This window comes from Rhopalosiphum padi, chromosome 2 (genome assembly GCF_020882245.1).
Source record: "Rhopalosiphum padi isolate XX-2018 chromosome 2, ASM2088224v1, whole genome shotgun sequence".
Taxonomy (NCBI): domain Eukaryota; kingdom Metazoa; phylum Arthropoda; class Insecta; order Hemiptera; family Aphididae; genus Rhopalosiphum; species Rhopalosiphum padi.
In genome coordinates, this window is record NC_083598.1 from 33,871,258 (window position 1) to 33,886,555 (window position 15,298).

Consider the following 15,298-nt stretch of genomic DNA (forward strand, 5'->3'; position numbering starts at 1 on the left):
TATATATATATATTACTTATTTGTTACCTAAAAAATAACTCTGCAGCCCATATGTTATCCATATTTAGTGTAAACATAATATATTATTACCTATAGTTCACCATTTGATGCTTTTTATATTTTTTATAAATTGCAATTCTGATATTAGTAATAATAACTTATATGAATCCATCATAAAAAGTATAAACAAATATTTAGTAACATAATTTTCTCGAAGAAATAAATATAAATCATTAATTAACTTGTAACTTTAAAAATACCTAAACTAAATATCTCGTAACCAGTTAGAAATTAAAAAAGTATTTTGTGTTATGTAACTATAAATTTACAATTGTAGTGTAACTTGTAACAAGTTAAAACCAATCGAGTAAATTGATCATCCCTGGATACTTAATCGTGTGAATGTCAATCACTGTCTAACTTAGACATTAGAAACCGTTTATGTTAGGTTAGGCCCACTTGTACGACCCTACCAACCACTGAATCACGTATATTAGTTATATTGCACAGATCGTGGACGACTCGAATCACCGAAGTCGAAACGACTCACAAAGCAAAATATACATCAGTGCCGTAAACAAGTGACGTTGGACTTGAGACACATGCTCTCCTCCCCAGTTTTAAATTTATTTTATTTTACCTAACAATAAATAATCAATAGTACCTATTATAACAGTATAAAAAAAACACTTTACATAAAAAATTAGTTAATTAAATCTAATTTGTTGTATTTTTATTTTGTAGTATTTTTGCAAAAAAAAGCATCACCCCTTCCCAAAACTACTACAAAAAAATGAACTGAGTTATCATTTTTTTTTGTCTCTTCTCTGTCGACAGGTGAACACCCGGCCGCCATGCAACACGGCAACCGGAGTGCGGTCAGCGGCCAGATGACCGTCCACGTGTTAGCCCTGGTCAGCCTGGTCATAATGCTGTCTAATCCAGTGCTGTTCGGACACTGAGGAAAGCAAACCGAGGATGGCGGGGATACGATGGCGGCACCGCCGTCTCGTCCTGACCTCTCCTTCGACCCCCGAACACCCACATATTCCCGCTCTCGCCGCCATCCAGGCACGGTACGCCGCGAAATCTTATTTTTCTTCGTCAGCCCAGGGACGAGTAGGATGACAACCGACTTAACAGACGCGAACGGTGTTTCTCTTCTCTTATACATATTATACTATACATACATATATACATAATATATATTTATATAACACTATAAATATAAACATTCCACGCGTTTATAATATTATATCCATCGTGATATTTTTAGAAAAAAAAATTGTAAAATTGTAAAATAAACGATCGTCCCAAAAACATGTCACGCGTCAATCTAACGAACGGGTGGCCGTTATTGTGGGGTGGTTGTTGGGGACGGGAAGCCAGCTGAATCCGGATAAATTATTTTTTACGAAATTCAATTTTTTCGGCGAATTGTCTTTAAGGATTGATACACATAAAACAGGACGATCCGTTTAACGTAAGACATTCATTATTTCAGAAATAATAAACATTTTTGAAAAATGTAATTTGCGTAATTTTAAGTTATTATAAAATAAATACTTTTATCATTTTTCAGTTTTTCTATCTTTTGAATAACAACATAGGTACTTTTTTTAATTTCATATTCCAAAGAAAAATATTATTTAGAGTATTTTGATCTATACAAATTTTGGACAAGTAACTTATTAGTTATAAGTATTTAAAGTTTATATGAGCAGAATAGAGAATCGAAATTAGTAGAGGGACCCCTGTATCATCACTCCATTTCGCTCATTTAAACTTAAAATACTTATAACTCATGAACTATTCGTCCAAAATTCGATTTTTATAATTCAAAGTACTAAAAAAAATATTCAGCTTTGGAATAAAAATAAAAAATGCATAGTGTCATTAAAAGGGTGAAAAAAATGATTACAATAAAAACATATACTTTTTAGAAAAATTAATTTTACAACTTGAAATTATATAAAAAAATATTTTAAAAAATATTACTATTCTTGTAGTTTTTAAATAATGAGTGTCTTACTTAAATGGGTCACTTGATATACAATACAAAAATCCTCGACAGGAGATCATGCGTCGCGAGGAGACGTCTTCGCATTTCGACGTGACCGCGTACTTAACGGACAGACGATGTCGTATGATAAAGTGCACAGCTGAGCCATTCGGGGTCGGCCAGATTTTTGACGTTCATCGTTTATTCACTGGTCATCAAAATTCGGAATATCGTTAGCTTATAAATAATTTCATTCGTCGTACGATAACAATTACATGTTATACTTATCTATAAATACAACATCGTCGCGGGACGTACTGTTTATCAATTGTTCAATGAATATTATTATTATTATTATTCGAATTTGCTAAATGTATTGTTTTGTATTATTGTGGTAAGGGACCTAGTACCGATATTCGGATGTATATAATGCATAGGTATAGATTCCTAGGTATATAAAAATTATGTCTATACGCGCAAGTAATAATTTATTGTTTCCTGAGTTTCCTCTTCATCTGTTTGATTATGAACGAAAATATAAACATAATCATTCTCTTTCTCTATTATATGTGTATAAACGCAAACACATCACGTAACGTATACATACGTTCACATACACACTGTATTCTGTCGGATCGGAGGTCAAACGATATTTCATAGTTTTTCGTGTTTCATTTTTTATTACCGTCGAACAACAAAGCGGAGGAAATATTCCTTTTATCGCACCCGCGTGATTTCAACCTTAAACATCGTCCGCGCGCGCACACAGTGCGATACCGCCGCCGTCATTTTTTTTATTATTATAGCTATTATTATTACGAAACGTCCAATGAAATTATAAAACATACTCACCGTCGTCTTCGGCGCATGGTAATGAGTTAGATTCTGAATGAAATTTTAAGATAAAAAAAATCCCGAAAACCTCTCATGGCACGGTTTTATTTTCTCGGTTATCGCTAACAGTTAATCGGTTTAACGTAGACACATTTTCGCGCAAATATATTACATAATACCTCTAACTACTACCGTGGTTAAATTACCGTCAATACGCAATATGACAAACGTGTAAGCTATACTGTATTCGACAGGGTAGTAGATTAAAATAACGTTTAAAACAAAAAGTAATGATTCTTTGAAAAATATCACTAATTTTTCTTTCTCGTTAACGGATGAAAAGCATTTAATAATGCATGGAGACGTCAATGACTTGCGCCATCGTCGTAAATCTAAAGAAAAACTTATTTTCATTTTATTAATCAAAAAAGTTTCGTACTTCTTAGCACGACGACAATGAATTTGTTACGTGCGATGTACTAATAATTAAACGACTAAACATCAAATCGATAGACGTTATCAGCAAAAAAAACTATCAAAAATATTAGAAAAAAAAATTAATAAACAACATTTAATAACTAAAAATCGACAAATATAATATCAATGCGTAGATAAATTTTTAATCGTTTTTATATTATCACAATAATCCAAATCTACTTATTAAACGAGAAGGTATTTTCCTGTTTTAACCGCGTTCATGTCCGAGTCAACTCGTCCACCTGTAAGATCTTTGGGTGTGTATCATTATATAAATTAATTAATATAATTATGTTAAAAACGCGACCTTGCGATACTACTATTTAAAACGCGCGAAGATAGTATGTGAAATCGAACCCCGCAATCGTCTAACCCGAGTTCAATACCGTAAATTGTATACGTTTATCAGTGGCGATACTCATACTAAATTGCACAGAAGCACAGAGACTACCCCAAAAAATTGCATAAAACATTATTAGATTTCTATAGTTAATTTATTATAATTGGTTTTTGTACACATAAATCTATACTTGATATAATAAAAATCAACTATTAAAAAAGAAAACATTTTTACAACTTTTCGTGTTGACAAGTGTGTCTATAAACGATTAAATAATTAAACAAATTCTTCATGCTCCTGGTGGATACAAATACTAGTTACATGCATCGACATGTCAGCTAACAAAACATGGTTTTTTGGAGCTCATTTAATGTGAGCACAAGACATATTTTTATCTTACCGCTCTGTCACGTCAACATTTGAAACGTTAGCACATATAACCGTGCGTGCTTTATTATTGGTAATTTACTACCAAGTTCCAAGTCCTTCAATTTAGATACTCATACGTACCAATAACAAAATTATTATTTTTTTAAGAGTCCACATAGACGTATTATAAAATTATTGTCCACCACCTCGTGTGAACATCATGAACCGCCACTAAATCGCAGATTACTTCTACTATAGTATATGATGACATTTTAGATACATACATACATCTATAATACTAGACCGTTAAAAACTTAAAAACTCAAATGTATATCATATTCATATACACTATACAGGTGATTGTTTTACTTTTGTCATGGACCAGGCGCTGTGCGAATTCGTTTATTTGTTTTCCAACTTTTAAGTGTAAACGTGTTTAAGTTATGAAATAATAAATATAGAGAACACTGTGTGGTTGTTAAAATATAAAAGTGCTAAAAACTCACCCGGGCAAGGTGTGGCTCGGTTTGTGATAAAATCAATAATCACCCTGTACATATATATCTATTATCCACCGCATGCAGTATAGTTTATATATTATACACTCGACGTTCACGACATATAATAATAATAGGTAATATACGTTAAAATTTAATGAACCGAAAGAATTCGATTTACGGTCGCGACTTTATACAGCAAGTACCACCCACCTCCTCCGGATACATTAAGCTTGGCGTACGTAACATCTACGGCTAAAAATCAATTACCCGATTACCGAATGTTTTCCACCGACGTGTACACGGTAGTGCAATGATGATGATGATGATGATGATGATGATAATGATGATAATAATAATAATAAAATAGGTGTATTACAATGCAGTTTGACTAGAAAGCCAATTTTTTAGCGCCCAGATCCGAAGACGTCACTGGAAAAGTCAAACTGAATATTAGTATCGGTTATGCAATAAATTTCCCAGTACATGCGTAATCCAAAGATCATTATTTTAAAAACATTTATATTTTTTTTCAATCGAGGGTTTTCGGGAAAAAAACGATAACGTTTGAATAGCGCGCGCACGATCGATTCGTACTTTATGTGTCGTTTTAATCGTTATTAAATTATAATAATAAATGACACAAACCGTTTAAAGCCCGCTTTCCAATAATGTACGCTATCCTATATATGGATAATTCAACAAACATTCTCATTCCCATTTTTTTTCATTTAATGATATATGTTATCAAATTCTAATTCATGGAATTTTAAACTCAAAGGCAATATTTTAAATCCTTGAGATTCTTTTGTAATACTTAAAGAGAATTCAGTGACGATACAAACTTTTGTTTTTAAATTAGAACCCTCCTTTATACTATAAATTATTTATTGAATAATTTTTTTGAAAATGTTTATATATTTAATTTAAAATTCAAACGAGTAGTTTCTTAATTATTATAATATTTATACAAAGAATAATACTTCATAAAAATTATCATAGAAAAATATACAAATAATTGTAATATTATTGGATCTAGTATTTATTATGCATAGATCATTTTTATGTTGAAAGATTATCTAAAACTTACAAATCACCACAGCAACCATATCTTCCAAACACATTATTATCCTAAGTACACAAAGTTATATAACTCAAAAATAACTCGCTATAATTTTGACTTTGATACGTCCACATTTCCAAAAAAAATTATTAGCTAAATAATTTAAAATAAAAATTAGAAGTTTTCATTTGAAAATCAAAAGTTTGTATCTAAAGTTACGTCGTAAGTAGTAAATATAAACGCAATAATTTGAAAAATTAGTCTGTAAATACTCGTACGTTTAAAAATTCCAAATATTATATTTTGAATAACTAAATTATCGAAGAAAAAAGAGCTTAAGCGTGCTTAGTGAATCATCCTGTATATAGCACCGTTTGGATAATAATATATAATATGATTCAACCAGATATCACTCACATATTTATTACAATGTGTGTTACGAAGATTAACATTTTAAACGTGTCAAATATTCATGAAACGCACCCTATATAATATAATCCAATCTTAACTTCTCGACGCTCTTATGTCTTTAGCACAAACTCGCATATCTATTTCTTTTCCCACAGCCGGCTCAAGAAGACAATCATACGACCAACCCTTCGGGTATTTTGTTCAGCGTCATGCTAGGTTTCTACGAACTTCTGAAAACATGACGTAAATATTAACTTTCAGCTCAGTTTTTATAAGTCGCTTTCGGGTGTATGAATCCTGTGGTAACACTACACGACTCTAGCAACCCATTTCAGACAATTGCACTAGCACAAAGATGATAATGTTATCTCACTTGAACGGATATGAAAATAAAAATAAGCCGCTGCAAAGAATAAGTCACTGAAATTCTTCATACCACTAAATCTATTATTAGTTCCACAAAAATGCGATCAACTTTCAATTTGTATTAATGATTTCGACGAACACCGTTTATAATCATCATTATTTATTGTTATACTTCTTTGTTGTACGCGTGTTCTATATTTTTTTCGTACTTAGTACGAGAAAATTATATTAAAATAATTGTGTGCGCAATTTCAACGTGAATGTTAATTTCAAGATCCAGATAACTCTTCACCTGTAAGTACAGTCACGCAATAAGAGTAGTAATAAAAAATAAAAGTTTATTAATATATAGGGTATATACTGTATATAAAGTATTTAAGAATTCTGTACTGAAATTAGATTTAAATATCTCATATCTTCCAAATACATCATATATATATTGTATACTAATATATATACGAATATACTGCGACAGTGATATGAATATTTTATTTTGTTTTAAGCCACCTTTTTCATTTTTCTCCGTTGTGAAAACTACTGCTGCCGTATTAACGAATAGTACTTATTTATTGAATTCTGCGCGACGGAAAATAAGAGAGCTTCATAAAAATAATGTCACATTTTACTCACCCCCGCGCAGATACAAACGCATCTCTATAATCCTCGCCGTTCGGCGACTTTCACTCCGCCCTCTAGGGACCTCAGAAACGGACGTCATTTCTTCTACCCTCGAGGCTATTAGAAAATATGGAATTCCCGCGGTCATAAATTCACATATCCTGCAAATTGAAAATACTACCGCGGCATAGTCGTCGTATATATATATATGAAGTATTTACTATACATACCTACTTTATGTGTTCCCAATATGTTGAGTCGTACAAAATTTGGCCTAAAATTGTCACAAAAACACTGTAAACACGCGTATAAGTGAGTCAAAGGCTTTACGACGAAGACGCCACCCCCTTGGTTTTATATCTGTTTTTACGCGTTTCTAGTTTTTTCAGTATATACCCACGCTTTTTCGATTACTTTGCATATAGAAACCCGAAAGCCGTAGTTATAAAAAAATGTTTACCGAAGTAAACACGCACAGGGGAAAAATTGAGAAAACTAATTCTGTTTCCGGTTTACCCGCGGCCTGTCTACGTATACTAAATGCATATTATGCCCGCAAAATATACATCTTACACTATATTATACAATTTAAAACACAAACTTCAATAATTGATTTCCGGCTACGACGTGTCATATTACATACACTAAGTCATATAGATATAATATTATAATATTTTGTAAACTATTAAAATAATGTTTCTCTTGTGGACACGCACAGACTCGTTGTTAACACATACTTATAATGAGCGAGTAGATGATCGGAAGAGGTATGGAAGTTGCTAGAAAAAATGCTGTCTCACTACAAATGAAAATACTATAATATATACCATTTTATATATTATCTAGCGAATAATATAATGGCAATGAGAAAAAAGTTTCCGTCAACACGAATAATATTATTTCGATGCGATTACTATTTTACCGTCACGACGCGCGACGCCCCGGCAGAGACTGTAAAATTCAATACAAACTCCACGCACCCAAATACATAAATAGTATTATCTATAGGTGGTATTCATTATATACGCGGTTTTCCGAGAACTCCTTCCGCGCCAATATTTAGTTCATAGTCCAATAGCGCAATAGGTCATTAAAAACAAACTTTAATCCAAAGAAATGAATCCATTAAAAACGCACTTTTCAGATATTGTCTTATTTCAACTATTTCCCATCAATTGCAGCAGCCCTAGCACTCCGTTAAACCAAAGCAGTATATTATAACTTATAAGCATCCGATATTCTTTACACAGACAAATATATATAGGTACGTCATCTTTAACGCGACGTCCATGATTCCGAGGTCACTCGAAATTACCACCGAAAAATAAAAATACGACCAAAACCTCATTCGGATCGCGTTATATTACATTCTTCGTATACGCGTATTTATTTCAATGGACTAATGGACAAACATATATATTTTATCTGTATGACATCGTTGGTGGGTTTTATATTTAATATTTTTTCCAGCTCGTTTAGGTACAATATACTTCGTCATTATTTTATTTAAAAAAAAATTGATATACGCTCGCAAACATAATGTTGTTCGATAATTTTAAATATTAATAAATGCATTAAATAACAGTGTAGTATTATAATAATTAATGATTATATCTCAGTTAAAGGAAAAAAATCAATTAAAACTTACTTTTTGTACTTTGCTGAATTTAGTTATAATCGTTCAGCGTATGTTTATTATTATCATAGATTTTTACAATACAAAAATAATTTATTTCCCGTTATTTTTTTTTTTTTTTTTTTTAATGATTGAGGCGCACAATAAATCATTACACGAGAATATAAATTCAAACAAACCTCAATAATAATAAATTATAAATAGGTGCAGTGAGATCAATCGGTTGGCAATCTGTCATTTACAAATACAATGTGAAAAAATAATCGACAGAACTGACCTCTTTCCATTTTGCCACCGTCGCGTGTCGTGCACCAACCAAATGTCACCATTTGCCGGACCGCGTTTTCTTAACAAACAGCGGGCGCGCGTCTTAACGCGTACAAATGCGTCTGTCGCAAAAGCTGCAGTTTCACCAACGGTAAATCCTTTAGGTTCGGCGAAAAACCTTTCTGGTACAGTCTCATGAGACTTATTCTTCTCTTTTGAAATGTTCATAATGCGCGCAAGCTACGTGCAAAACAGGATTCCGTGCAACCGATAAGACCTAGGGGGCTTATAATGACTCTTGAGGGACATCGGTGACAATTTGACATGTCTGAACCGTCGTTGTCGCAATACTTTAAAAAACCAATAAATGCCACCGGACGAATATTCTAAACAGCGAATGACTTTTTAATATTGTATGCGTGAAAAAGCTCGTCGGACACGAATTAATCAACGTTACGAACGGATGACGACCGAACAAACGAAAAAAGCAAATAATCAATTTCACAAACGACGAAAATACGCGTGTGTTACTTCACCGTACAGTTCAAAAGCCGTTCCGTGTCCTTTATGCGCGCGATTAGTCTTCGTTTTGTCTTTCAAAATCGCAATTCACCATTGCGAGACTACTACACGCAGTATATACAATATATATATATATATACAGTCGAGGGGCATACCTATAGTGCGAACCCGACAAAAAAAATGAAATACAATTCCATAGCTGTCCGACACGTGTCCGCGAAGAAAACTTTTCGTGACACGAAACGTCGATAGTTCACAAAAGCGTAAAAGCGACTTTTTTACTCACGAGATTTTTATTAATGTTTTCTCAGTGCAGTTCGATAAAGTTACGTGTTTATATATTATAAATTTATATATAAGGCTTACTTCGTTTTTTATTATTTTTATTATTTGTCTTTTTTTTGCAATTTTTCTGTACTTTTGGACTTTTTTTTTTACTCCTTCTATCTTCTTTCAAACTATACGTTCGTATTCATAAAAATATATTTTTATTTTCGCCGTCTTCCTGTCTCGCACAGTCGTCACCGCCGCCGTCATGTGGTCGAAACTATATCGATGGACTTGGTAAACGCCATCCGACGCTGCGGTTGCGAGGAGTCTGTTGACTTTCCGATTATTCGTTAACCAATCTATATAGTGACTTATCGTAACGTCCTTTTAAAGACAGTAAACAAAAATTGATTTTTGATAAAAATAAAAATGGAACACTCGAAACCCAAAATAATAAACAACCAATCAGCCAATTTTCCAATCGCAGAAAATAAAAAAAAAATATAAACGACAATCTAAAAATTATCTGGCTACATTCTAGGTAATGTAGTACGGAGGCCGTAATACATTGTAATTTATTTCTATTTTACCTCCAAAGTCCTTCGAAAAAATTATATGCGTGCAGTTTAAACATATTTCAATTGACCTTATTCCTTTCATTCTTATAATATGTATGTCAGTGAAAAGCCACGCTATTGGCTTAATTATTTTTATCATCTTTTTTTTTTAAATTACAATCACATTGTCAATTTTTTAAATGGAACTTTTATAAAAAAAAAATTATCGAATTACGAACAAATATATTTTTGAAATAATTAGTAGGTTTTTAAAGTTTCAATAAGCGGAGTAATGCAAACTTTAAATGCTTATTAGTTATAAATAATAAAAAAAAGTTCTAAAATAGTTTTTAAGTATAAAACGTTTTTAAAATAATATTCTGCTTTAAATTTTCCCAGACAAACTTAATGATGAAAATTATAAGTGCAATGTAATGTAAGAACCAAGAACGTATACATATATTGCGTTCTATGTATTATACAAAAATATAAATTCGAAAAAAGTTGATAAATTTCAAAATACTAAGTTCCGCTGATTAAAAATACCACACTACAGCACACTCCTACCATTCGAAATGTTTCTCAGAATCACGCAGAAATAAAATTCAAAATTCATCGTAATAGATCAAATACGTACTAAAATAACATACATAAATTATGTATATAAACGTCGAACGCACTCCAAATTTATATCTTTCCGCAGTATACATACCTACGATTTATAAACAGAGACTAAAAGGAAAAACACTCAAAACGATACTCCGTATTATCTTCCATTAAACTTATTCAATTTTTGAACTGACTCTTTATTTTTTTTAAGCTCAGTATGTATGAAAAATTTAAATAAAAAACAAAACAAAAAATCGTGGGTAACTTTTTTTTATGATTTGACTGGAATACTTGGTTTTGTTTTATAATTTATAGCCTGATAGACTATGGGCGCTATAAAATAGATTTCATCACCTCCATTAATATTGTTATTTCATGATTATGGAATATTCACAAACATTTTAAAGAGTGCATACCTATTCGTAATTAATCTGTTTTAATATTTCCACTTTTTCGATCCTATAATGTACCGTTTGATCAGAGAAACGCCCAACTTCGACCGATAAAGTATCTGTAGATTTAAATGTATAAATCGTATAATATAGGTTACGCTATTATATTGTGTATTATGCACGTGCGACGCATATAATAAGAAAACGATATTAAAAAAATTACGATTTTCACAACCAAGCAAAATGGTAACCTCAGATTATCCTGTGAGGAGCCAAGGAGGGGTGATTTGACGACACCATCCCGAGGGAAAACATGTTGCCGTGATCGAGATTCGAGATACTATAATACGATATATTATTGTTACGAATTAACAATCAAAAAACCACAGGTAAATTAGCATACTATTATATTACCCATTATTATTATTGTTATTATTACTATGTTATATATAATTTATACACCACGAATGAAACTCGATTTCGGCTTTTGAAATGAAGTTCAAAATTAATGTTTTTTTAATTTTCTAAAATCGTTAATATTGTTTCGCTTCTATGTTTCGAGCTGAATCGTTGTCATTTTACTTGGTACCGACAAATGGGGATTCTACATTTAAACCACGTTAACGAACAATCTTTTCAAGATAATAATGTTTAAAACCAATCAATAGAGTTTTATTTGTTTTTTGTTGGTGGTGGTGGTGGTGGAGCAGATCATTTAAAGTCCCTGTAGTTATGTTTCACGTTCATCCCCTAGTTGTACGAAGTACGAAGCAAAACAAAATTTAGTAAGATAAAAGAAGTTATGAGATCGCCAAGTGACACTCTAAGATATAGGTACGATAATACAGTATACCTATACCAATAACAATTACATAAAAATTAATACATCGAATAATAAAAATAATATTTAATTAAATGGTAATAGATTGCATTTGATTGTATAATTATTATTTTCGGGTTTCAGTTGTGCTTCCAAACCTAATACCACGAACGTATATTTTTTTCTTTAATAAAATAAAAACGAAAACCGTACGAATACGAGAAATCAGTAATACGCCACAAAATATTATGTGTCTGTCTGTATATGAACTGAGTCCCAATAAAACCTTTTAGAACAAATTGAGTCCCGGATTGTTTTACGATACCTACATAATAATTGAGTACCGCGAAATCTAAAATATAATACTAATCGAGTCCATGTTTAAATACTTGATAACAATTTTACAGGTAGGTACGGTTAAAAAAATGTTGATGTCAATTTTGAAATATACTTATTATTATGTATAATTCACGATACAAATAAAAACCAAAAATTCCTGTCTATTATTATAATTTTCATTTGACGAAAATCATAAAAATTATTTTAACGATATAAAGTAGACGTATAGGTACGTACACTGTTTATTTTATACTTTACTTAAAATTAAACTAGGACTCAATAAGTAAATAAAATTGTTTCCCCTGTTCGGGTATAAAGACTCAACTATTATACATTTGTTCAACATTATCGCAAAACGAATGTATTGTATAAATATAATATATTGTATTATTTTTTTTTTCTTACAATATAATAATTATTACCTACCTACCTATATTATATGTTGTACATACAAAAATGTTTAATGTTTAAAATATTATTATTAATTGTACGTTGAAAAACATATTTTATTTGTAAGAATTATCATTATGACTTACCAATAGTTTTCCATACGATCATGACCCTTTTTATACGACCGTAAAATATAATATAAAATTATATTTATAACCTATAATACTGTTATGTTGTTTTAACGGCGTTTACAGGAACTTGTTTTTTCTCCAATTCGACATTTCCAATATACCGTGCGTATTGTATTATTTATATTACATGTTGGTACATTAGTTAAATAAATAAATTATTCCTCTTGATTTGATAAACAGCGACGTTTTAAAATTCACATTAAAAGTAGCGCCACACCTCTACACCCACTAGGACTGTGTAGGATGTCGTACTGGTAGTTCGAAAGATTTGTTAATTTCGACCGCAAGAGACAATTCATAAAATATGTAACAATCATAATCGAAAATCGAAAGAAATCGCCTCGATGCGATTTCCTTACCGGTTAACCGAACACGGTCTACAGTGAGCCGAGGAGGTGATACAACACCGATCCCACACTCGCCCCAAAACTTCTTCGCGAGGATTTCCATAACACGCGCGTCACATCAAGTTCAGCCTGTACCTAAAGTCATCAACACGCGTGTATAAATATACCTATATATGTACTAATATATAGTTACGTATCTCACTATAGTACTATGCATTATAACCAGGACCGACTCAAGTGTTTAAACACACCTAGGCAAACTTGAGTTTTGCCGCCCCTTGTACATAAATATTACATCAAATCTATAATATAAAAATGTTGCCTCTGAAAAACGCCGCCCTAAGCGTGAGCCTATGCCGCCTACCCCTTGAGCCGGTTCTGATTATAACCATACCGACCAAACACATTTAATTATTTATCATATTTACGTTTATTTTCCATCATAGCTCGTACGACGATAAATTCGATTTCCTCGCGGCCGATGTCGCGTTTTCCACAGTAGGTACCTATATAGTGTAAGTTAAACGCGCGTGGTTATACCCATCTACCCCCTCGGCCACCCCACACACGCACACGCATAGCTCACTGATTCGTCCACCAGACCGTTTATTTCTATTTTTTTTTATTTTGTTTTTCTTCGTCCGTTTGCCGTCTTCGGAACGACCAAAAAACGCGAAAAGTTTCGATCATAACTCAAAAATAATACATTTCCCTAGAATACCATCGTGTTCCTTCGTTCTGCATTTCAAACGTTTTATTTCATTTCGTTTCGTTTATATACGTAACGGCGACATATTATAATACGTAATACGTCTTTACATATATATATTCTTCATCATTCCATTCAGGTTTTTTATTTCTCTACTATATTATACATATATGATATACATACAACGGTTATAAACGAATTCGGTTTTGAAACGGCGTATAATATGCGTGTTCGTTACACGTCTTATTACATAATAATGTAATAACATACGTTGTAAATAATTGTGTTTATAGGCCGAACAATTGTTTCCATTTATGATTAGGTATTTTCGGCGGATTTGATTCGTCGTCAAACAACTGTATACGATAATTGAAATCCCGTTGTTTCTTGTGAAAAACGTACAGTTTTATAATCAATATTATAATTATTATATTTAGGCATTATACCTACGCATGTCATTATGTAGTTAAATATGTTGTTGTTTTTTTTTTATTATTATTATTATTATTATCACCTGTTAGTGAATTATAATAGGTATTGTGTTAATTATTTTTCCTGACGTTTTATATATTATATATAGTATATAATATAAAATATAAAATTGTTATTATTGTTAATATGTACATATACATAGATTTAAAATATTAATACGATGACTTTGTTAAATAATTCTTGTTTCGGATTAAATTTACGAACATTTCTAGTCAATTAATACCTTAATACCTATTTGAAAATGTGTTTGGAAAAAAATTTTATAAAAAGAAATTCATTAAAACATTTTATAAATAGGAATATATAATATACATGTATGTATATTCTTTAATTGCATTGCAATTATAATTCACAGCTGAATTAGAAACTCGTCTACAAGAAGGCAACATAATATCATTCACAAAAAGCACGTAAGTATAATTTAATATAAAGAAATAAAAAAAAATTGTTTGATATGAAATAAGCCGTGATACATCGGTTTAAAATAATTAAGCCTACACAGTACTTTAAAAGTTTATTTTACATAAATATGATTATAATAAATATACATATCCAGATTTTCCAGGAAAGCAACGCTGACGTGACTAGGAAAATATTATAAATATTAAATTATATAATCAAAATTTAAACCTAAAAAAACTAAAATTTCAATCTCCGAAGAAAAACATATTAAATAAGCTACACGTTAAAAAAAAATTCGGCCTATTTTACCTTTTTCTGTCCTACCATCACTGGTAATAGTAAATAACTTAAAAATAAACAGTACCTAATCACAAATAA

The 15,298-nt window shown here is 31.3% G+C and overlaps 1 protein-coding gene across 1 annotated transcript in view; it reads left to right on the top strand.

Moving 5' to 3' along the window:
- Positions 1-14,674, top strand: part of LOC132921736 (inactive tyrosine-protein kinase 7-like) — a 211,806-nt gene extending 197,132 nt beyond the window's left edge. The window contains exon 5 of the mRNA XM_060984917.1: positions 838-14,674. Coding sequence (XP_060840900.1) covers positions 838-962 — 125 coding nt within the window. The 3' untranslated portion in view covers positions 963-14,674. The remainder of the gene's footprint in view (positions 1-837) is intronic.
- The last annotated feature ends 624 nt before the right edge of the window (positions 14,675-15,298 follow it).